The 24,683-nt window shown below is 42.4% G+C and overlaps 1 protein-coding gene across 2 annotated transcripts in view; it reads right to left on the bottom strand.

The window, feature by feature from the left end:
- Window positions 1-3,287: 3,287 nt before the first annotated feature.
- Plcxd2 (phosphatidylinositol specific phospholipase C X domain containing 2) overlaps window positions 3,288-24,683 on the bottom strand; it is a 49,565-nt gene continuing 28,169 nt past the window's right edge. For both annotated transcript variants that reach the window (XM_052158852.1, XM_052158853.1), the window contains 3 exons: window positions 20,313-20,773; window positions 13,662-13,903; window positions 3,288-6,379 (listed from right to left, as the gene is read on the bottom strand). In XM_052158852.1, the coding sequence (XP_052014812.1) occupies window positions 6,217-6,379; window positions 13,662-13,903; window positions 20,313-20,773 (866 nt within the window). In that variant the 3' untranslated portion in view covers window positions 3,288-6,216. The remainder of the gene's footprint in view (window positions 6,380-13,661; window positions 13,904-20,312; window positions 20,774-24,683) is intronic.

Here is a 24,683-nt window from a genome sequence, read left to right as displayed (position 1 = left end):
TCTCCACTGCAGCAGGAAGGTCAGAATAGTCTTATTTATTCATTGTATGCATGGCCAGGCCACCTGAGGTTTTTTTGCATCTAGTAATTGTTCACATCAGGGTGAGGCAGAGATGAATATCAAGTGGGACCATGGATGTCACTAAGGTCTGGGCTAACTTTATCAGGAAGACTGAAGTGCTAAGGTTGGAGCTTGGAGAAGCATGGTAGACATGGTAGTGTACACATTCCACACACTACCCATCCCAGGAACTGCAGACAGGCTTAGATGAGTTCTCTTGATACCAAATCTTCAGCTCTTTAAAACAAAGTTAGATGTAGGTCAGTAAGCAAATATTCATTCAAACCAAGGAAACATGGCTATTAAAGATTCATGTTTATTACTAGGTTTAAACCTTGTTAACTGGCTCAAATCAAATACAAGGAAACACATCATATGGTCATACCTATTAACACTTTTTTTCACAGTTAAAATGAGGTACTGTGGCTTCACAATAGTTTAGGATGAATCAAGTGGGTTAATCAGGTTTCAAGAAAGAAGAGATACAATTCAACAATTACTTCCTAGAGGGAAAGAAGGCAGGTGAAGTGTGTATAACGGTGACAATCAGGCCACAAGATACATCTCAGAGTGTCAAGTAGCATATATGCACAATTTTATCCCTAACCTTAAAATTGGTAAAATTGATTATTATTTCTTAAGTTTAGCAAACCACATGCATTGCAGTGTAAATCAATGACTAGAAGACAAAATATAATCTCCATTACAGCATTTATCAGAGACACAAATTATCCGAACTGACCAAGACTGATTTTTTTACTATAACAATTTCTGTAATTTTAGATTACTGATCAGGGAGTCTAAGCATTACAGTTGGTATGTACATAATACAAATAATGCATACACAATCTGCATTTAATACTTATTCATACTGGGTAATAATTAATAGCAGCAAGGTATTGTTATTTCTAGAACATGATCTAAGAGATATCGTCTTGATACTATAGATCTATAATTGACACATTATTAGTGCTATAAACCAATAACAGGTGTGACATCGCAACTATACAGAGCTGCCAAAGGCCTATATGACTTTTCAAAGTGCTATGTTTCCTAGTAGGCTTAACAGTGTGATGAAGCCTGTGCTATATGAATTAAACATTGGTCCCAAGTTCAGGGCTCCAATTAAGCATAGTTCTAATGATTGGGTGGGGGCTGGAGGCAGATTAGTTAGTGCCTTTGAGAAGGATAAAGAGCAACCACCACTATGGTCAGAGCACGCTCTCTGTCACCATCTTGTGACACAGTCATGGGCGGGTGAGGCTAGGGACAAGAGAGGGGGAGTAGGTTTCTATGAAGAGAATGGGGAAGGACAATGGCAAAATGCCTCGAGATGGTTGACGGAGTTGCTTTAACAGATTGCTTCTGAATTTCCCCCAAGGAGAAGAGAGAATTGTCTTATTCGAACCATTTTGTTTGAAAATGGGTTTGTAAGTTTTAAGGACAAGTTTGCTGGATCTGATGCTAAAGCACAGTTCCTAAAGCAGGAGATCCTTATCTACACTGTCTAAGACATCGCTTAAAAAAAAAAGACTCAATAGCATCATTGTAGGGTTGCTTCAGAGTTAGGCTAGCTCAGGCATATGGCCATCAGTGTCAGTGTGTGTAGCAGGAAGCTGGGGAATCCAAAGACTGTGGACGTAGGAGGTCTCCTGAGGCAGTAACATGCTGATTAGAACCATCTGGAATTGAGGGGAAGTTTATATTGACACCACTTGTTATTCAATCAGTCCACTCTCCCCATGTCCCAAGGTGACACTACTGAGTAATGAAACTGTGTATCACCTACAAGGAAGCAGCTGGGGAAGAGGGTTAAGATGTGCTACACAGTTAATGAAATCTAGAGGGACATCTATGCTTTTCTGTGCTGCACCAAATGAGCTTCCTGTCAGCTTAGATGCTCGGTACTCTCAATGTCTCCCGTTCCCTCTAGAGAAAACCCACCTCTCAGGAGCCCACGTTCATTTTGGCAGATTCCATTGAGTCCCACATAGTACATAGACTCCGAAAGGTACAACACATATTCAAACTCTATCAGCCTGTACCACACTCTTGCACACTCTAACCATATTCTCTGCACGTGTGCACAGAAGAACCATGCTAAGACTGCATCCCCGAAGGACAAGGCATTTAGGCCGAGCTCTTGGACCTCATAATTTATGAAGCAGCCACTTGAGATTTTTGCCATTATTAAAGATGAAAGAACCAATGACAGCTTTGCCCAGGAACAGTTACTCGGCTAAGGGAGGACACCTTGTGGCTGTTGCTCAGTCCTTAGCCCGGTGTTTCCCCAGAACATCACAAAACCTCTGTTATGATGTTGGCTTGTAGTCCTTTTGTTCTCAGAGAAAACAGCAGTTTCCTTTCAGCCTGGATTTCTTCTGGGTTTCCACCTTACACTTTGTGCTTATGGCTGGGTTGTATCATGTCTGTTTGGAAATGCTTCCTACTGATAAGACCTAACCTTAACCCTAACCTCTGACCCCTGACCATAACCCTAACCCTAACCCCTGACCACTGGGGAAAAAACCATGCAAATATCCAGATACACCAGAAAGCTTCATTTAATCTCAGAATTCTTCATTTCATTGCCTTCCCGAATAGAAGCATAAGTTTCTAGATGTGAACATGGGGTTATGAAAAAACTGCGATTCTTAAGGTCTGTCATTATCGATTCTTAAGGTCTATCATTATCTCTGCTCTGATCTTGTGCTTTTTTTTTTTTGCATGTATATAAAATGTTGGATTTGAACTCTGAACTCTAGATTAACAGTTCTAAAAAAAAAATCAGGGTCTGGACCCAGCACTAGAGAAAACAGTGACTATCAAGTCTTATGCAGCAAATATAAGCATTTATTTTTTGCATGACCTCTAAGATCTGCCATGATCTCAGACCAAATCCTCAAACACTCACCAATCTCTTCCATCAATCACATCCATCCTGATCTCTCTGTTCAACCCTTAGAAAATTGTCTCCCATCTATAACATACTTGGAACTTCTGATAAACTCAATGATCAAGCCCTGAGACACCGTTCCAACCCACAGAGACCTAGGGTATCTCGGTCTCAGCCATCAAGGAAATATGGCTGTGTGGGAATGGTGCAGAGAGTTCATGAAGAACTCAGTTAAATTTCAAAACAGAAATGAACCCAAGCAAAGTTAATCAAGCAGCTTTTTAGTTGCTTTTGAAGTTGATTCTGAACAACTATGAGAGCCTTTTTTAAAAAAAAAAAAATCCGAATGACTACCTAGATTTTAGAGAACATGTGATATATTTGGGTCAGAACTCTTACTTGTAACTATGACAGAATGAGCCCTGGGGCCCACGTTCTATTTTTTCTCTGTCCGGCTCACTTGAGTTTCTGCTTGGTCTTCAAGATACAGAACAGATGCAGTCTTTTACAACATTGGAAGCCTTTTCTTGGGGCAGAGATTTGAGTAATTCCTGGGCGGAATTGAGAATAATCCTCCTCCCCTGACCTCTCAGACTTTCAGAATGTCAGCAAGGCTGGGACCCTAATGCACCCCGACAAGCCAGGGAGCGTATACGCATGCGGTCACTGTGGGAGAAGGGGTCCATACACGTGGCCTTGGAAGTGTCCTGTGCCTCTGCTTATGCTTGATGGCACAACATTGCAAACACTGAGGTGCACTTAAATGTCAGAAGTGAAATACAACTGTGTATTTAAGAACAGAAGGAGAAAACAAAGTAAACATTTCACTGAACAGTCTGCAGCCCTAAAGTGAAACTGGTATCCATCCGGTGCGGATACCTGCTGACAGGCCAGCCTCCATAGCACCGAGCACCTGGACAAAGCTGGGGCGGAAATAAAACAGAGCAGAATGACTCTCCTCTCGCCTCCATATCTCTTTGTCAAGGAACAAAGGGTTAACAGAAGGGAGTGATCTAGTTCCTTGTAACTAACGGATAATTAAAACTGAAACCAAATAATAATAATAATAATAATAATAATAATAATAATAATAATAATGCAACAATAAAAACAAAAATATAAAAACCTGAGGGTAGGCTAAGGTTTTGGGAGCCTGCTCTGTCGAGCTCAGCATCACAACTGAGGGGAATGGGGAATGCTCCTGCGCAATGGGGAAGCCCTGTGCAGAGACACACTGACAAATTAGACAAGGTCATTTCAGAGAGCCACCTCTGGGCAGGATTCAAACACCAGAGCAGGAGAAGTTAAATCGGCTCTTCTCAGAGGCGTTTGTGCTGTGGCCTCCATGAACTCTAGAGGGGAAAAGTCGAGGCCTAAATTACTTTAGGGAAAGAAAGGTCAGCCGTTAGGGGCATGCATGTTTTCAAGAGCTCACCCAAGATATCCCCAAGGCAGTCCGCATGCACAACAGACGAGGCAATCAAAGGGAGACATGTGAGAAGTACCAGAAGAATGTCCAGCAATCTCTGTAAACCACATCCCCACCCAGGTCTGCCTGTTTATATTCCTCAGTAGGAATGTGGAATCCAACACCTCCTTTGGGAATTCTTAAATAGGGCTGCAGGTTAGCTAAGCACACTGGCGGATTCCCTCAGCCATTGTCCCTAGTTCTCTTCCCAAAGCTCTACCACCTGTGTAGTTTTTCACAACCCTTTCGCTTCTCTCCCTGTGCATGCCTTTGGCAGTCGCTTCCTCGCTTTGATCACATCCACACTTATACATTGTCCTCAGCAGGTTTGGGGTGGGGTGGGGGTAGGGCATCTCTAGCAAAGTTACGAGGTCACTCACAGCCCCTGAGATGCGCCATGCAGTGCATGGGTGGCTGACCACAGCAGCATCCTGGGTAGGAAAAGTCCAGTAAACATCTGTGAGTGTTCTTCAGGCAAAGAACACTGCAGATCCATAGTCTATGAATAAATAAATCAATAAATACAAAAACAGAGCAAATAAAACAAAAGAGGGCTCTTATCAATAAAAAGCACCTCTTATCAATTAAAACAAAAATCCCTTTGTGTCTGCGAGCCCTCATGCAAAAGGCAGTTGGCAGAACAACCCACAGAAAATAGACTAAATGGAAAAACAAGCAGACACGTCCAGCATTGCTTTTCCCCTCACTGGATGACATACGAGTCATGCTAAATGTCCTCGAGGTAGTCTTGTTCGCAAGGAGTTACAGACTGGCTCCAAACCGACTTGGACCGTCGTCCTTTAATTCCATCGCATGCTCCCACGCATCCTGTGTCAGCCTCCACCGTGTCATAGGCAAGCACTGTGTCATGCAGCAGACCAGGTCCCAGACAGACAACCATAAAATAGCATTCTGCTATCTGCCTTGAAGACCTCGCTCCAAAGAGGACTTTGCCAAAATGATGCTGGTACTTGCCTGACAGTCATTTGGGGAGAAAGCTACAGAAATAAATCAGAGAACTCTAGCATGCAACGAACATGCATGTTTAGTTTGTATTGGGCCCTCACATAGGAGACTTTCCACTACTGTTCCTTTCATTTTAAAGATAGGGCCCAAAATACATTAAAATAAGGAAATACTTTTCCTGATGCCAAGGGTAGTGTGCACTGTTTATATGAAGAATAAAGGTGCCCCACTAACAGCCCAAGATATGCAGAGCTAGCCTGTGGCTGAGCACTGTGATGATAATTCTATCTTGATCTTGTAGAAAAGCGGTGACACTGTATAGTTCCTGGGAGACCTGGGTCTTGGCTCTCTAGGAGCCCCTTAGAGCTCTGGGTTGACGGCAGAGACCTCGCAGGGTGGTCCATGCTTGCGTGTGCCATTCTTCTGAGCAGGAATGCCTTTCTGATTTGGTCTTCACACCGGCTCAAATGACCCCGGAAGACAACAGGAAGCTGCGTCAATTAAGATGATGCATATCCCATGGAACCTGAAAAGGATGCTTCCATCTTCCATTCGCTAGCACAAGCCACTGGGGTAAGATCCTGATGTTAACCATAGAGAATATGCATTCTTCTCTTAGACTTAAGTTTGTGAAAGTGTCATTTGGGGAAAATGCATTGAAAACCCTCAGTTTTTTTTTTTTTAAGCTATGTGAGGAAAGGGAGAGGGCCTTCTTTCTCTTTCTCACTTCCCCGTGACTGCCTAGGAGCGAGCCATCTTGACTAGAACCCTCTAGAATCCTACCTTGGATGGACAACCTCGACATCAAATTAAACAAAGCATGGATTCAACACTTAGTCAGAGCTCGATCCTGATCCTCTAGAAGGTCGTTCAATTCGATCACAGTTGTGGCAAAGTCTATCAGGTCCACAAAGTCAGAGGTGATGATGTTGACGCCCATGGCTCCAGGCTTTTGAGTCTTCACCCATTCAAGGATGGCAGGGAGATTCCTACATGGAGGAAGGGTTGGGTGAAGAGGACAAACAAATATTCGGGGTTAGAGTGACGACTGCAGAAAAGGGAATGAGCCATTTCTGTCACTACCAAATGTGCATCAGAAACACCTAAACCTTGTATCTCCATGCATTCCACCAGAACTAACCTTTCCAAGGTCTCTGTTTTGCAAATGACTATTTGCTTCTAACATCAGAAGGACAGCCACATTAACAGGACCTCATAACACTGAGTCCAAGAGTCCTCTATTGTTACTTTCTTAGGGTTCCCCGTAAAAAATTTCGAACATGGCAAATCGAAAGAAGTTTTACAGTAAATGGATCTGCCCCATCTCTTGCCACTGACATTGTCCTCTTTTGCTTGCCACGTACCTATCAGAGCGTCACTGTCTTTCTGGGTGAATACAACCTAGCCTATCCATTTCCCTATTGATAGGTACACTGACTGTTCTTAATTTGCAGCCATTATGAATACACTATTATGGGCATTCTTTTATGAGTCTTTTTATGGGCATCATCTTTTATTTTACTTGGATAAAAATCAAGGGACAAAACTGGTCTATGATAGGATTTATTTATATTTAGTTTTTATAAGAAACTGCCAGAGCTTCCCTCAAGGGCAGTTTCACTTTACAGTTCCACCAACAGAACAGGAAAGCTCCGGACAGTTAACGTGCTCCCTAAAAACTGGTCCCACTAGTGTTTTGAAATCTAGTCATTCTAAACTAAGTGTGGTGACTCATGCATGTCTGTGATCCCAGCCCATGGAAGGTTGAAGCAGGAGGATTGCTGGGAATGCAGACTGGACTTGTGTACCTTTTTCTTGCAAGTATCTATGTAGTCATCACTTTAACAATATTTCCACTTAGTTTTTAATCATTTTCCATTCTTTAGTTTTGTGTTTGTTCTCTGAGAGTTTCACACAATATGGCTTGATATTATTCCCTCTTTCTTCTTTTAAATGTTAAATTTTAGAAATCATCTCTACATCCAGCTACTAGCCTTTTGTCAAATAGATCTGGCAACCATTTCTTCTACTTTGTAGCTCGCCTTCTATTATTCTCAACAAAATATTTTGATAAGCCTGGATTCCTTAATTCTGATGAAGCACAATTCGCTTTATTTTTCTTTAAAAAGATTTACTTATGCGGATGTGTCCTCATGATGGTATATGCATGTGTGTGCAGAGGTGTTCACAGAATCTAGAAGAGAGACTTGGATCCCCTGGAGCTGAAGTTACAGACTGAGACCTGAACTTGTGTCTTCGGCTAAGCTACCTCCCCAGTGAGGGCTCCTAACTCCTGACCATCCCTCCAATGCCCCATCATTTATTTATTTATTTTTCAATGCCTGTGATTTGCTTAAGAACCACATTCACTCCCAATCCACAAAGATTTCCTTCCACATCTCCTTCTGAAAGCTTCAGGGGAAGAGATAGTTATCCTAGCACTGTTCCTGGCTATTTAATAGATTAATATTTAATCAGCTGTCCCTTGAATACAGTTGCTGGGGTTATTTTATAAACAGAAGACTTCCGGTGTGACAGAGGCTCGGAGCTCATGATGTAAATAACGCCTTGGATCCCGTGTGATGTGTGAGGAGGCCCAGAGGAAGGGGAGAGCAATCATGGATACTGGTAAAAACTAAATACCCAGCAAAGGAAGGAAGAAACTGCCTACCGTTGATTACTGTTCGTCTAGGATCCTTTGGGTCAGATTTGCTCTAGCTTACATCCATCTCCCCTCCCTTCTGTTACTCAAGTTCTCTCTGGCTGAGAGAGCCCACCCACCCCTGCTCTGCTGAAGTTGCCCTTGCTCTACCTTGATGCACCCTCATTTCTTGGTCTTCTAGAAAGAGTGTTGTTAAGACCTCAGCTGTCCTCTCAGTCAGTGAAGACTACACTGCCATGGGATGAAATTGTTGTATTGATCCACATATTTTTTTTGATTGTATTAGCTGGCTGTGACTGACAAAAGTCCTTCTACTTTTAGCTGGGACTCTTGAAGATCTTAATTTACTAAAATTCCTTGTCCCTTGGCTACTCTTCCCTGTGAAAGAGGATGAATCAGAACAATAGTACATGGAAAGTGTTCAGACCAACGGCTGTTTAGAGCAGTGTCCTGTATTTGGCAAAGAAAAAGAACTGTAAACAAAAGAGTAAAAAGGTAGAGAGAGAAACCCTTGGGGGAGTAGGGATAGGAAATCCCTAATATATTCACACAACAAAGTGTTGAGAAGAGGGGCTGAAGAACACAGAACTCTCCGAGACAAAGACCAAAATTTCAGAGCAGTCCACGTGAGGGACACAGTGGTAGTGAGTTATATTGAGGGATTCAAAGGATCCCAGGTCGGAGCCTATATTTGGAGAGCCTCTGCCATCTGCTGGCCATTCTGGGGAAATGATACTTGACACCTAGAGGCAAACCCTACCTTTTGCAGACTATAAATCCATACTCTCCAGTTTAAGTGGTGAAGAAAAGCTCATCTCAGAGAGCTCAAGAACTTGTGCAAGGACCCCATTGTCCAGGGGACTGTATTAGCTCACTTGTGGTGTCATAACAACACATACACTGTTGACTTCAAAGAACTGGAGTTCTTTTCCCCTGTTCTACAGACTACAGGCTCAAGGTTAAGATGCTGCTGGGCAGAACTTTTTCTAAATCTTCATTCTCAGCTTGCAGGAAATTTGCTCCTCCTCACATCCTCCTCACACCCTCCTCCTCACACCAACCCTGGCACCTCACGAGTCATTGTCTCTGTGTGCACACACACATTCCTGCAGTCTCTTGCCTTTTGTTTGTTTCTGGAGAATTGTATTACATTTTCAAAGATGACCTTGGCTGTCCCCTCCTCTGCATGAGTGCTGGGATTACAGACTTAGGCTGCCTTGCTTATCTTCTATTGTTTCTAGGTTTAGGAGACAATGGAATTTATCTTTTATTGTCTCTGGGCTTTCAACTTAATTCTCTCTTTAAAATGCAATTTCTCTAAATTTACTCACCTTCAGATTAAGGTTTGATTCTATTTGAGGGAGGGGCTCAATACATAAGTCTGGGTGGCCTTGAACTCACAAAGATCTGTCTGTCTGCCTCTGGAGTGCTAGGTCTAAAGAGATGCACCACCACACCTGGATGAACTATTATTTTAATACAAGGATTTGAATAGATGGAACATACTTCAGTGACATTAGTAGGGACCCTAGAGGGTTCTACTCCAGGCCTCCTGACTGCATTCCGACTCACTGTGAGTACTCTGGATCAGGAGTCTTCTAGTCTAAGGAAAACTACAACAGAAATCCTGAAAGTCTGAATTGGCTATATATGTTTATGGCTCCTTCCAGGACGATGAACCAATGTGAACAACTGATTCTCATGTTCGAAGTGAATCTGAAAGTTGGGGATTAGCATCCCACCAAGAAAACTACCTGGTCACCAGTAGAAAGACTCACTGGGTCTCCCATGGGTTTGAACTATTGATCAGTGTGTGGAATCAAGCTACATAGCACTCCTGTACAGCTTGCCAGGACAGACAGCCTTCAGGGTGCTGGCGCTCTGGGGGAGAGCCCAGTATTACTCAGTGGTGAAATGGCAGTCATGTGATTTGCTGGCACTTGGGAACAGACTCCTAACCAGAACCATGTTCCTCTTCCACTGATGCGTAGGCACAGGAATGTAGGATCACACTCCTAATAGTCCCATGACCAGAAAGGCTGGGATGCCAAGAGGGCTACTCATTTAAGGGACACATTCTCGCTATCCTCTGAGAGACCTTGCCTTCATACTCATGCTGTCTTCATGACCACTAAACTGAGAGGCGTGGAAACGTCAGCAGGAAGACTGAGGAAGCAGAGCATGAGGATAGTGGTATTGTGGGCTCCCAGCTGTAAGCAGTGTGAACTGACCAGATCCAGGTACTACTAAGTCAATCACGGGTCTAGGAACACTAAGAAACTAAGTTTAGATGTCATCTTGAAGGAGTTAACTCAGGAGGAACTTTGTAAAGGTCAGAGGCTAAGTTACATTCCTCAGACCACAAAGGGGAGGGGAAGACCAACCTAAGGATTGGGACACATTCCGAAGGACTGACCGTTGGCCACCTACCTCATCACCTAACAACCAATTAGTTTAAATGTAACACTGTTCTGCCAATCGCATTGTGCTTAATGGTGGTGGCCCTGAGGGGGGTATAAAGGCCCTCGAAGCACGAGGGTCAGGGTCGTTCTCTCTCTGTGTGTAGGACAGCCCCAGCATGCTGGATTTAATAAAAATTCCTCTTGCGTTTTGCATCGACTTCTGTCTCCGCGTGGTCCACTCAGGGGGTCCAGTAAGTTAAGACTGGTCAAGTCTTACAGTCTCTGCTCACAGAAGTGACCAGCACCACAGACAGAAGCCCAGCAGTTCTGACAGGCCCTTGACTCCCACAGGGCTGTCATTTTAGCTGTCATCTGTGGCGCTGGATCACTTAGCTTCCCTGAATACTGTCTTACATGAGGACCCACAAGGGCCTTCGATGGTGTGTTCCTTCTCCACTTCAAAACACTGGCCTGGATTTAAGAATCAAATAAAATCATTTGCAAAAGGGCACCTTTTATTCAGAATAAAGGATCTATCCTTTGTGTGAAATAGCCTCTCTTAGGTGCCCACACAGCTTTATAGTGGCCTGGTCTTCACTCAGGTATAGAAATGTTAGGTTTTGGCGAAAGATGATGAGGCAAAGGCTACAGGATTACTCTGCGTCTCTCCATCTGCCTCTGCCCAGGAACCCTTTCTGTTTTTCTGAACATACAGAAAATTTCACTTTATTGAATGAGTAAATAACATTAAGCTACCAATTTACCTAAAGAATGAGGAAAATGGAATAGTAACCTGAACATATATTAAAAAAAGGAACGAAAGAAAATGTATAATTCTAGGTCCTTTTAAGAGATACCACACTGGATGAAGGTTGTTTGTTTTGATTTGACTTCATTTGGTTTGCTTGTTGCCAGACATGGTAGCTCACGCTTATTAATCTCAGCATTCTAACAGACTGAGTCAGGAGGATTGCAATCTGTCAGTTTAAGCCAGCCTAGGCTCTTGTCCCCAAAGAGTACTGCTATCTATCCCAGTCATAGCTTCTCCTGGCTTTGAACTCACAATCCCCATGCCTCAACCTTCCAAATGCTGGGGACTGCAGGTGCAAAGCCCAGCCTATGGGATTGCTTTGTTTCCAGCTGAGCACAGTTAATTCTTTTAAGACTTAAACTGTATGGAAAGGAGCCTGTGGTTCTATCAATGGTTTACATTATCAGGAGTTCTCAGCACAAAGGAAGAGCACTGTTGTTGCTTGCCTTTAAAACTCCTGACTCAGCACATGACTATTATCTGAAACCATGCTCTCAAAGTCAGAACCAAATGAGTGTGACTGGTCATGTGACTGTCATGTGACTGGACATGTGACTGACTGGGCCTGTGACTGACTGGGCATGTGACTGATTGAGGATGTGACTGGGCCTGTGATGTGACTAAACACAGCTTTCACTATCCAAATTCCAGTCACCACCCAGAACTCAAGAACTAAACAGATTCTTGTAAATATCATTTTCAGAAAACCTAAATCCATTAGTTTCTTCAACTTGTATTACAAAGGATAGCATACTGAAAAGTGTATTTATAATATCCCTCTATATACATATATCATATACATATATATACACATATGCATTATACACATACATGTACAAATACATATACATATACATATACACAATCTACATTTATACCCAAATGTGCATATATATGTAATATGCTTTCTTGACATCCTTTATCTATCATTCACTGGTGCCCAGGACAAAGAATACCATGTCATGCAAAATGACTAGATCATCCTTGTTTATCTGTCTATCAGGCCTAATTCTATCCCAAGGGAGTATCTGAGGCTGTGGCATGGTACTCAAGACTCATTCATGGTCACCAAAGAAAGAACAAATTTCTGGAGGACCATCTCACAGTTGCTAGCATGGAGCAAAGCAGCCTGTATTTGATGCTTCTTAAACAGTGAGTATCCCAGTCAGCTGTGTGGGTAGTAAGAGGATCACCATGGGTGTGTGTCATAAAATAAACAAATAAATAAATAAATAAAAAGAAAGAAAAAAAGAAATGTCACTTGGTGACATTGGCTCAGAGTGCTTGTCATAGTATCAAAATATAGTGAGTATTTCTGGAGTAATGCAAATAGTTTAGCAAAGTGTTGAAGGATTCTTAGAGTGTTATTCATATACTACCCCTAGAATCCATGGCTTTTCAAAATAGTATTTTATGGATTTTTTGTAATTCTCAAAGTTTTACTATTGTTTATTCAGAATAAAATCAATATAAATGGTGTGTGTGTGTGTGTGTGTGTGAGATGTATGTGATATAGTTGTGTGTAGGTATATGTGTATGTGCTTGTGTGGGAGGCCAGACAACCCTGACTCTCATTCTTCAGATATAATCCATTTAGTTTAGAGAGTCTCTTACTGGCCTGGAACTTGACAATTAAGTTAGGTTTGTCAGACAGTTAGCCTTAGGCATCCAGCTGTCTCTGCTTCTCCAATGCTGGTTTCTGGGATCACTTGGAGTCACTGTGCTCTGGATTGGTTTTGCAGGGGTCCTGGAAATCAGATCTTCATGCTTACAAGAGAAGAACTTTATTAACTGAGTTATCTCCACAGCCTAAGGAGTGTGTATGTGTGTGTGTGTGTGTGTGTGTGTGTGTGAGAGAGAGAGAGAGAGAGAGAGAGAGAGAGAGAGAGAGAGAGAGAGAGAGAGATTGTATGTGTGTTCAAACTTCTTCTGGATGATAGTACTAAGTATGTAAACCTGTTATTCCAGTATCAGGGAAGCAAAGACGGGAAGATTGTCAGTTCGAGGCCAGCTGAAACTGTACCAAGATGCCAACTAATCAACCACCCAACCCAACCATCCAACCAATCAACTACCCAACCATCCCACCAATCAACCACCCAACCAATCAACCAAACCCAACCAATCAGCACAACCACCCAACCCAACCACCCAACCAATCAACCAAACCAACCACCCAACCAATCAACCAAACCAACCACCCAACCAAACCACCCAACCACCCAACTCAACCACCCAACCAATCAACCAAACCACTAACTAAACCACCCAACTAATCAACCAATCAACCCAACCACCCAACCCATCAACCAAACCAAACCAACCAATCAACCAGCCACTGCCACCAATGATACAATAACACAAACCCTACCTAAGGAGTAGTAGCTGCCTCTTACCTGTGAACGAGTGTGTTCTTGAGGCCCCCCACAAGGCCTCGGGCAATTGTCTTCACTCTTGGGGTGAGGATGGCCTGGGAGACATGGAAGGCCCCCCGTGGGGCTCGCTCACTCAGAGTGGTCTCCAAGAAGAGGATCAGTTTTTGCACACTCGTGGTGTTTGCCCAGGGTGCCGGAATCTTCTTCCCTGGCCACAGGAATGGATATTGCTTGTAGAAGGGACAGTGATAAAAAATGAGAACCTGAAATGTTCAGAGCAGAAAAAGGACAGAAACATTTAAAAGCCGAGGAGTTGAGAGGTGAGAGAGAAGGGGTCAAACATGCTCAGAAGTAGCAGAGCCGTGCATGTAAACTGGGGCAGGGGCGGGGCTTATCTCTGTGCAATGCTTTATGAGTTAAATGACAGATGAGAACTTCATGATTGTGGAACATAAGAATGTTGGAGTCTACAGTCGAGTTCTCTTGGGCTAGCCTTGCTTCTCTCAGGAGCGCACCTGTGCCTGACCTAACATCCTTTTAACTATCAGGTTAAAGCCTTTGCCATGTTTTCAGAGCAGATCACCAGCTTCCAAGAACAAAAATGCCCATAAGCCTGTAGTGACTTCTCTTGCTGTGCCCTGCCTACTTGTGGTCTCTAGCAATGTTGATAAATGCCTTCTCCTATGGTTTTCTTTAGTTCTTTGGCTAATCAAATCTTGTGACTATTTCCACAGTGGATATGTTGTTCCAGACAACCTGAGTCTGTTCCAAGCCCTTTCCTATTTGGCTCAATAACAAACTATTTCTTACTCTCTTTGAGGTGAGAGCTGTGTTTTTCATAGATAATGTTTCTATCACACACACACACACACACACACACACACACACGCATATATATATATATATATATATATATATATATATATATATATATAGTATATGGCAGAGAGACTTGGTGGTACAAGAATTGTTGCAGAACATGTGTGGAAGTTATAACACAGCTTTTGGGCATTAGTTCTCACCTTCAAGCAAATGGGACCTAGGTCATCAGTCTTTGTGGCCTGCCTTACCCACTGAGCCACTTCATTGGGCCTATATATTATTTTTAAAACGTAAAGAAACAAAGAGTTACTGAGAACTTGCCGTCTCCTTCAGAGGTGATGACGTTTTTTGGTCACGCACATGGTAAACCCCCAGACCACCTTCTCACAGATGCGTTTTTAATAAAATGCACAAAATGGACAAGATTATAAAGGAAAATGATAAGAAATAAATGATGTATGCCTATTCATATAACAACTTGTGAGAAATTAATATAGAAGCCTTATGATAAATGCACAGAATTATTTTGGTAGGGTCTAATAAGCTCCATTAACTATGAGTTAGTGAGGAGCATAAATGGTATTTTAAGGCAATCTGCAGAGAACATGACAAGGGTATCTCCATGAGGAAAACTAACAGGCAGGGCCATCAGTGCAGAAACAAGGTTCGACTGCCAGCATATATAACTGGTGGTTATTCAAGGTGAGGAAAAATGAAGATGTAGTTTTTTGTTGTTATTGTTTTTTATCACATTCCATCCATACACAGTCCCTGGGAAGTCTCTGCCTATCAGCCTGAAACCAGTCTAGTCCAGAAATCATGTTTCTAGTGCTCATGGCGCTGGCACTTGGAGTAGGAACAGTTCTTGGTGTTTAGATAAACAGAAAATCATTTGTGAGTGATTTTCAATTGTATGCATTGGCTCTGATGAAATTTTCCATCCCAGGAGAGGAAAGCAATGTGCCACTAGTATCAGGGAAGACCTTGTGAAGGCCAGGGGGCTCCAGTGGGGCCACTGGAGATGGCAGTAATTCTGAAAATAATTAGCAAGCTACATCCACAGCATTAATTAGTTTCTGGGAGGCAGCCTGGGGACAGAGGGTTGCTATTCTGATTGCCCCAGTTCTGAGCTCTGCAGTGTGCTTTTCTAGAAGAACTATATTTTTCCCCTTAGGAGCACAGGTACCCTCTTCCCAGAGGAATGCCCAGCTCATGTTTACCCTGTGGATGGTAATCTGAGTAATCTTTCAGGCACTCAGGAGGGGGGATTCTTTATGGTCATCTCATTTCCAGTGTGTTTAGGTGATGATAAAGGCACCAGACCTTTTTGAATGCCCAGAGGCAGAGGGCTGCCAATGGGGCAATGTCAACCCTCCTGCTTCTTAAGGGTGCTGAGTAATGCTGACCGCTGAGCTGAGCGCTGAGTGACTGTGGTAAACACTTGTGTTAATGAGGTTAATCACAGGCTCACTGTAAGCAGATTGCAGGGGAGACCCAAAGATTTCCTGCTGGCACTGAAACTGGTTAGGGTGGAAGGGTGAAGGCTGAAGGAGAGCTGCCCTGGGCAGCAGGGTTGGGTGCAGTGTGTATGGGGGGAGGGAGCAGAAAGTCCTGCAACCCTGTGACAGGCCTAGCAGGTGGTGCCCAAGACACCTGCCTCCAGGCTGTGCATCCGAGCACTAGAGGACAGGACTCAATTTTACTCTGCCTTAGAAAATGTGTAATTAGTATGAATCACACAAGAGGGGCTTTCTGTCTTTTCCCCTTGGTCTTCTTGGATAGTTTGATCTGAGGGTTGCTGGGGGAATCTCTGCTTAGAAAACACAGGCATAGAGACTCCCATCGAGCCTGTTTGAGGATCTCCCTTCCCAGCCCCTTGTGCCATTTTTTTTTTTCTGAAATATCTCCTGTCCAGCTTAGCAGTGCATGTTCAGCTTTTCTCTTGATACCAAGATGGAGAGTCTCATTTCTTTTAAGAACAGTCCCTTGGGTGGGGGTGATCTCTTCTTCCTGTGATAGTTCCTATCCTGGGGCCTGTGGGGTGCCGGCTCATGGTGTGTTCTACTTCTCGATGGGTTATAAAACCCCTTTTATCATACCATGTAGGACACCAGGCTTGATCTTATCTTATGACTGCATACTAATCGTCTTGTTTATTATTGCCTTAGGTTGATATATTATTTCTATTAATTATTCTTCTTGTTATCTGCAGGAGCGTGCATACCATGGCAAACATGGTTCTCTCTTTATCCTATGGGTTTGAGGGGTTGAACCAAGATGATCTCAAACTTAAGTGATTCACCTGCTTCTTTCTCCTGCATCCTCAGACTAAAGATGTGTACCTGTGGATCCTGTCACTCTAACTGGGCTGTCTTGGCTGGACTCAGTGGAAGAGAATGGAACTAGTCCTGTAATGACTGTTTGGGTTGGTACCCAAAAGAGACCTTGCCCTTCTCAGAGATGGAGGGGAGGGGCCATGGGAGGGAGGGCTGTGATAGATATGTAAAGGGAATAAATAAGTAACTAGATAAATGGGGGAGGTGTGTACCACCATGGCCTTGATTTCCTACTTTTCATTTAGACCTCAAATATTTCCAAACTGTAGGTTGAATCCTCCAATTTGCTCTACCCTTAAAAACTTATCACCTAGGGTATGCATCTATAATCTGTGAGCTGTGATATAATTACATGGTGAGTAAATGAAATGTGACTGGTGGTAGTGTACTTCCTGACATTAAATTCCAGTACTAAAACACTGGCGGGCTGGGGAGGTTGCATGTCAGCTCATTACATAATGAATATTTAAAGCCTGATCACAAGTGTGACACTGCCCCAGCATGGGGCCAATGACTGGTGGCTCTCTAGAGTGCTCCTGTTTCAGCTGTTAAAGAGACAGTAAGTTGGGAATACTTTCTCTTTTTCTAGTATATCATTCCAGTCCCTTTTCTCCATAACCGTAGGACTATCTGTAGCAAATAACGCTGATAAATCAGTCTGTGCAAGTGAGTGTGTGGGCATGGGCATGTGTGCATGTGTGTATGTGAGTGTGTGTCATGTATGATATGTGTACTTGCTAGTGTGGGTGTGTTCATATGTGCATGCAGGTGCACCTGTGGGTTCTGAGGCTCGAATTCATGTTGTCAGGGTTGGTAGCACTTCCTTTACTTTCTGAATCCTCTTCTGTTCCCAGAACCGTTATTTTTGAGACAGAATCTCTTGGTGAATCTAAAGTTCTATTTAGCCAGACTAGCTGGCCAATGACCTCCAGGGATCTTCCTGGTTTTTTGTGCAATCTGTCAACCATCCAGAATGTCATCTGTATACCAAATTACAAAATGTTACTGACCTCATATTTAACTTTCCCTTACCCCATTCAAATGCCATCCCCTTTCTCAATGGGGAAGCCTGTCGAGAATAAAGTATCCCCAACTTACTGTCTCTTTAACAGCTGGAACAGGAGCACCCTAGGAGAGCCACCAGGCAATGGCCCCATGCTGGGGCAGTGTCACACTTGTGATCAGGCCACACTTGTGTATTTAAATATTCTTAATGAAACAAAAGTGTTTCACAATACAGGAAAGCAGTTGTGAAAGTCATCAAGGCCTATCATACTTGAGAGAAATCAGCCAGTGAGGAAACCCTAACCCACACTCTCACTCACAGTGCTTTCCTGGCAAGTTGCTGTAGCATCTCGATTCCTCCATTTTCCCATCTGCAAAATGGGGGTAATATCAAATGCCTTTCTCCTAGTGTTATTTAGAAGATCCAAACAGTTAGTTCATCTGATTCTGATGGCTTAGTAAAACTGAGTTGGCATTTCAAGAGTTCCAGGCAAGCCTGGCCTACAACATAGCATGACCCCACAACAAATAAATAAGTAGATTAAATTAAATAAGACCTGTGAGTTTAAACAGTATTAAACTTGCCACGGTGGCTTTGCTCCACCATCACTGGACTCTCTGAAACCATAAGCCAAATCAAACACTTTCTTTTACAAGTTGCCTTGGTCATGGTGTTTTATCACAGCAATAGACATAAAGCAGAGACAGAAGTTGGCACCAGAAGCGAGGTATTGCTATGGTGGACCTGACTGTGCTGCTTTTTTGGAGGAATGAGGACGAATTTGGGATTCCAGGCTAGGAAAAATGTAGAACACCGTTAACAGGGCTTAGTGAGGATTCCTAGTAGATGCTGAGATCAAGGCAGGCTATGAAGGGTTAGAGACAATATTTTGGCAAGGAATGTGGCTCCTTTTTGTCCTTGTCCTATGAATTTTCCTAAGGCAAAATCGCAGAGTTTTAGATTAATTTCTTTGGCAGAGGAGATTTCAAGACAGTTTAATATTGACTCTGTCCTGTGGTCATCACACAGATCTATAATTCAAATGATCGAGCGAGGCAAAAAGAAATACAAACTATATATACATTTTAAAGAGGAAAAACCGGCACCAAATTTAATGCTTGTGCCAGGACTTGTTCTGAAAGACATGAGAAGATTAAAGAGAGGCCTGATCTTAAAGAGAATAAAGGGAGAGGTGCCCTCAGGGTAAGACCTCACTCAGATAAGCTTTCAACTTCTAAAAAAGGAATTTTCCTCTTAATAAAAGCAAGGACAAATCAAAGCTTCTACAAAAATGATTTCAGGGTGCCAAGTTGGTAGTCAAACTTGAAGTGTCATTCATGGTGTTTGTACTTTAAGAGTCATGAAGGATACTAGAATAAGGGGGTTATGGAATCTTCCTCCATAGTGAAGGGGAGCCACTGAAGCCAGGCATGAGGCAGGGGAGTCCCTGCATGAAGGACCCAAGCAACCCTTTATGAAGCTGTGAAAGTAAACCCTAGATTGTGTTGGAGAAGTTAGAGGTGCCAGAGTTGTGGGATTCTGACAAAGCAAGCTGCATACAAGGAGTGGAACCAGCTCACAAAAGAGAAGTATGCTGTAAACAGCAAAGTTGTAAGGACAAAACCATGTAAGTTCTTTGACACTGGATGTGAGGGTATAGGATTTGGAGTGTGCTCTGCTGGGTTTTAGTCTTGCTTTGGTCTAGTATTTCCTCACCATGTCCTCTTTCTTCCCCTTGAAAATGGCAATGTATATTCTGTGCCATTGCTGGTTGGAGGTATGTCATTTGCTTTTTGCTTTTGATATTGTAGGGGTTACAGCTAAGAGACTGCCTTGAGTCTCAGACGAGACTACAGACTTTTAAAGAGGTTTGAGACTGTGAAAGACTATAGGACCTTTTGAATTTGGATCAAATGGATTTTGTATTATGATATGTCTACAAGTCTATGACATCCAGGGAGTTGAATGTGGCCCATTGAGGCTTATATATTTAAATTCTAGGTCTAAGATGGTAGAAATGTTTGATGGATTAAGGTTTCAAAAGACTTGTAACATACTCAGTGTGCTCTCTCTCTTTCTCTCTCTCTCTCTCTCCCCCCTCCCCCCTCTCTCTTTCTCTGATCTCTGTCTCCCTCTCTCTCTGTCTCTATCTCTGTCTCTTTGATGAATGTGCATTGAGATGGGACCCCTTAGCTATCCTTCTGCTCCATCATTGACTCTAACCCTTTGAAATCATAAGCCAAATTCAATGTTTTCTTTCTTCAGTTGCCTTGGTCATGATATTTTAGCACAGCAACAGAAAAAGAACTAAGACATCAAGCATTAACCCCATTTCCACCAGGCCTGTTAAATCTCATCGTCTAGGTACTCTTCTGCACATGCTCAGTACTTCAAACAATCTACTTGTCTAGCTCCTAAGTCTTGTGTTGAGTTATTTCACAGCTGTCAACCTAGGAAAGAGGAGAGCTGGGTTCTAGCTCTCGGAAGTGCATCACTCCTTCCTCTTACCTGGTACTTCTTCTCCCACAGACTCCTAAGTGTCATGCTTTCCACACTGCAGGCTGGGCACAGCTTGTTCCCAAAGGCCTCCTGGATCCGTAGAACGAGGCATTTGTGGTGGGCCTCATCCATGGCATAGAAGTGGTTGAAATCCAGGAAGATGATCTCTTGAGGATGCTGAGTCAGGAATGCATCAATCTCCATCAACCCATCCCAAACCTTGATGCCAAAGAGCCCATGGATGAAGTAGATCTCCTGGTCAGTGTCTCCAGGCTTAGAAGATACACGTAGGTCAAAGTAGCGGATCCCAGCCTCCAACTGCTCCCGGAAGGTCAGGTTCTGAGTTACAGACCATTTCTTCATTAACTTCTTCACCAAGGAGATCCGGGCAAGGCGTTTGACAGCTTGGGTTTGGTCAGGCCCCACTGGGGACTTTTCATCTACCCAGTAGCTGAATGAATCATGGGAGCCTGGATAAAGCAATAAAGGGAGAGGGCCAGAGATGAGACAATTCAACTGACATGACAGCAATGATGAGAAACAAGAGCACAAATACATTATACGTAAGTACTTGCAAAAACTTTCTAGCCTGCTGGGAATGACATAAACACAAATAAAAGTAATGCAGTCTTATTAGCAGCTCTTTAAGCCCAGGGTAATACTATAATTCTCACATATTGCTAGTGTAAGGTAAATTACTAACTTTTTGTAAAGCTATTTAGAAATATGCTTAGAAATCAGAGCTTTAAAATATTCATAGCACTTTGATCTAGTAATTTCATTTCAGGGAAGCTATTCTGGAGGAAATAAACTCAAACCTTTGGAAAAAAAAAAACAAAGATGGCTGCCAGAGGCTATCATAACGGATGCCAACCAGAGGAGAGTTAAGCCCCTCATGCAGGAAGTTTGTCTGTGTTACTCGTTCCAGTGAAACGTGAAATAGTATAAGGGCCCTTGCGCTGACCTCAGAAGTGCTGAGGCAGGCCTATCAGTAAAGAATAAAAAGACATATCTGTTTCCTTTATAAGAAAAGCCTGGGAAGACCAGGACTGGGAGGAACATAGGAAAGGCTGCATAAAGCCGCCATTATGTCAAATGGAGAATATTCTCATCCAATGTAGTTTTTTAGTCTTAGCAGAGACACTATAACCAGGAAGAGGATGAAAGGAAACAGACAAGACAACCTTGTCTGCAGATGATGTAATTTTGTTCATAAAATACCCTGCAAGTTTCTCAAAAAACTTCTTAGACTGATAGTGTTTTATTTAGGAATTATATTGCTGCAATGAACACCATGACCAAAAAGCAAGTTGGGGAGGAAAGGGTTTATTCAGTTTACACTTTCACACTGCTGTTCATCACCAAAGAAAGTCAAGACTGGAACTCACATGAGGCAGGAACCTAGAGGCAGGAGCTGATGCAGAGGCCAATGGTGGTGGTGGTGGGGGGGGGGCAAGGTACTTACTGGCTTGCTCCCCCTGGCTTGCTCAGCCTGCTTTCTTGTAGAACTCAGGACTACCACACTAGCCAGGGATGGCTCCATCCACAATGGTCTGGGTCTGTCCCTATCAATCATTATGAAAATGCCTTACAGCCAGATCTTATGGAAGCATTTTCTCAATCAGGGCTCCTTCCTTTCAGAAAACGCCAGCTTATGTGTCAAGTTGACATAAGACTAGCCAGCAGATATAGTGATTTTTCTCCAGCAGAGTGGCAGAATACAATATTAACAGGCAATATTAATACCAATAGCAAACATTCTGGGAAAGAAATAGGGAAACAATACTATTTACAGAGGCCTCAAAGCAAGCAAACAAATACTCTTGAAATAAACCTGAAGAAGGAAGTAAAGGATTGGACAGTGAAATATTTCGAACACTGAAAATTCGAGGAGAATACTGGAAAACAGAATGACCTTTATGCTCACGGATTGTCAGAATAATGAAAGGACAGACAGTTCTCAAAAGGTGAATACAAATGGCCGGAAAACATAAAATACGTATAAGCTCACTAGCCATCAGAGAAATGCAAATTAAAAATATATCACAATTCCTTCTCATTCTAGTGTGAATGACAGCCATTAAGGAAACAACAACAAATGTTGGTAAGTATGTAAACATAATGGAACCTTTATGCGCCAATGACAGGAATGTATGGTACAGTTACTATGGAAATCAGCAAGAGATTTCCAAAAAAAAAAAAAAGGAAAACTCATATGACCCAAGTACATCACTTCTGGGTATCTACTTAAAGTCCCTAAGTCGACACATCACAGAAACACTCGCCCAGCGTCCATTGTTGCACTATATACAACAACCATCATAGAACCTGTCTGGGTATCCAAGAGTGGATAGATGGTTAAAGAACATGTGTAGATACACAATGGAACTCTTTCAGCCATAAAAATGAATGAATTTATGTCAGCTGCAAGAAAAAAAAATCCAACTAGAGAAAGTCACATGGAGAGAATTAAGCCAGCCTCTAAAACACAAACAGCATATTCCCTCCGTTATACATCCTAGATTTTACTTCAACACATAAAATCACATATGCTCACATGACATTGAAACAGAAGCAAAACTGAATCAGGGGACAGAGGACACTAATGTGGGGGAGGGGATATGGAGGCCTGGAGTGTGTTCAACATACAATACACCCTTGTATGAACATGGCCGTATGTTACACAGTACCATGTGCACTGAATACACAATAGAATTAAACAAAACAGACATTCCCTGTATCCTTCTCAAATAAACAGTGTGTTATGGTTTCCTATAATCATCTCAAATGTTTGATGGAACTAGTAACATAGACTGCTGTTCCTATTTTTTCAAAATATAGTAAATAAAACATAGAGGAATATATCTGTAACTGATATGTGTATGTATATCTTTGACTATACAATGATAGATAAAAGGAAGGTATATTGAATCTCCCGCTAACTTGTATATAACTGGAACCATAATTTTGATCCTCTATAATCAGGTTTTGCTTAAACACTTAGTTTATCTTAACTTTTCTTAATTTCAAGATAAAATAGCTTATAACCATTATACTCACTAGCTCAGCCCTGTGTCTAACCAGAAGGCACCAGGACCAGGCACAGAAACAGAACAAAACATCCACAATGACACAGCAACCTCACTTCTCCAGTTTATGCTTTCCATAAAAATAGCAACACAAATAAAGTAAATGTATATATTACTTTACTCTTATACAAATCTGAGACAGGAAGAATGACTTCTTGAGAGATTTGATAGAGATCAGATAAACACTTCCTTGGGCTTGATCCACACTATCCATGACATCCTTTGTGCACTCATGCTCCCATGTGCTGGCGCTGTCATTCTTACCCTGTGTCTTACAGCAGAAAGGGTAGGTGCTCTCCTAGACACTGAGATGATTGAGACGGTACCCAAGAGTGGATACTCTTTTGTGTGTGTGTGTATGTGTGTGTGTGTGTGTGTGTGTGTGTGTGTGCAAAGTACAAGTGACCAAGGTCTAAGGTTTAGGATAGGGACGTTTCCAACTACATTAGAAAATGTTTCAGTAGTAACTACTTGGTAGAAATAATCAAGTAACTTGCATTGTGTTGCTGCTTTCGATCCTGTGTTAGCTGCCATATTTGATTCTTATAGTGCAGGCTAACTTGGCTGGTGTTTATACTGGATCTATGGTTAGGGACAGTACAGATGTGGCTACATTCTGGGTAAAGAATCTGCATTCTAGATGAATTCTAGTCTTGGTTTTGCTGTTAAATTCATTTAAAAAATTTTAATTTCCTTGATGCATATTAGAGAATATGTGGTGTGCATATCTGTGGTGTAATCATGTGGTGTATGTGTGTGTGTGTGTGTGTGTGTGTGTGTGTGAGTGACATGTCTATTTGTGCACACAGGCCAAAACCTTGATACAGGCTCTCACTGAACCCAGAGCCTAGGCTGGTGACTAGCAAGGCTCAGAAATTCTCTTGTGTCTGGCCCCAGGTCCCACATTATACATATACATGTACATATACATAAAATATACATAATAAAGTTATATGAAACAGTTTGTCATATCATTTCCTTATTCTCAGAATAAATAATCCTATATTGATTTTGCTATCCCTGCATCTCAGAAAAGTAAACAAAAGAAAGACTGGTAACAAAAGATGCTTTATTTTTATGTAGCTTCCAGAGCTTGGAAGCGATTCAGTTAAATATTAAGAAACAGTATATTTATTACTCTCTAGGTAAACTGAATTTAACAAGTGAGAAAATTACCAGCATATTTCAGGTAAAAGAAATGCTATTACCGATAGAAATGTGGGGCGAGTCCCCCTGGACCTTCTACATCAGATCCTGTTGCTAATGAGGCTCCCTGGCCTCTGCTTAATGC

This window comes from Apodemus sylvaticus, chromosome 15 (assembly GCF_947179515.1).
Source record: "Apodemus sylvaticus chromosome 15, mApoSyl1.1, whole genome shotgun sequence".
Taxonomy (NCBI): domain Eukaryota; kingdom Metazoa; phylum Chordata; class Mammalia; order Rodentia; family Muridae; genus Apodemus; species Apodemus sylvaticus.
Note: the sequence above shows the minus strand (reverse complement) of the source record. Positions and strands in the feature narration are given on the sequence as shown.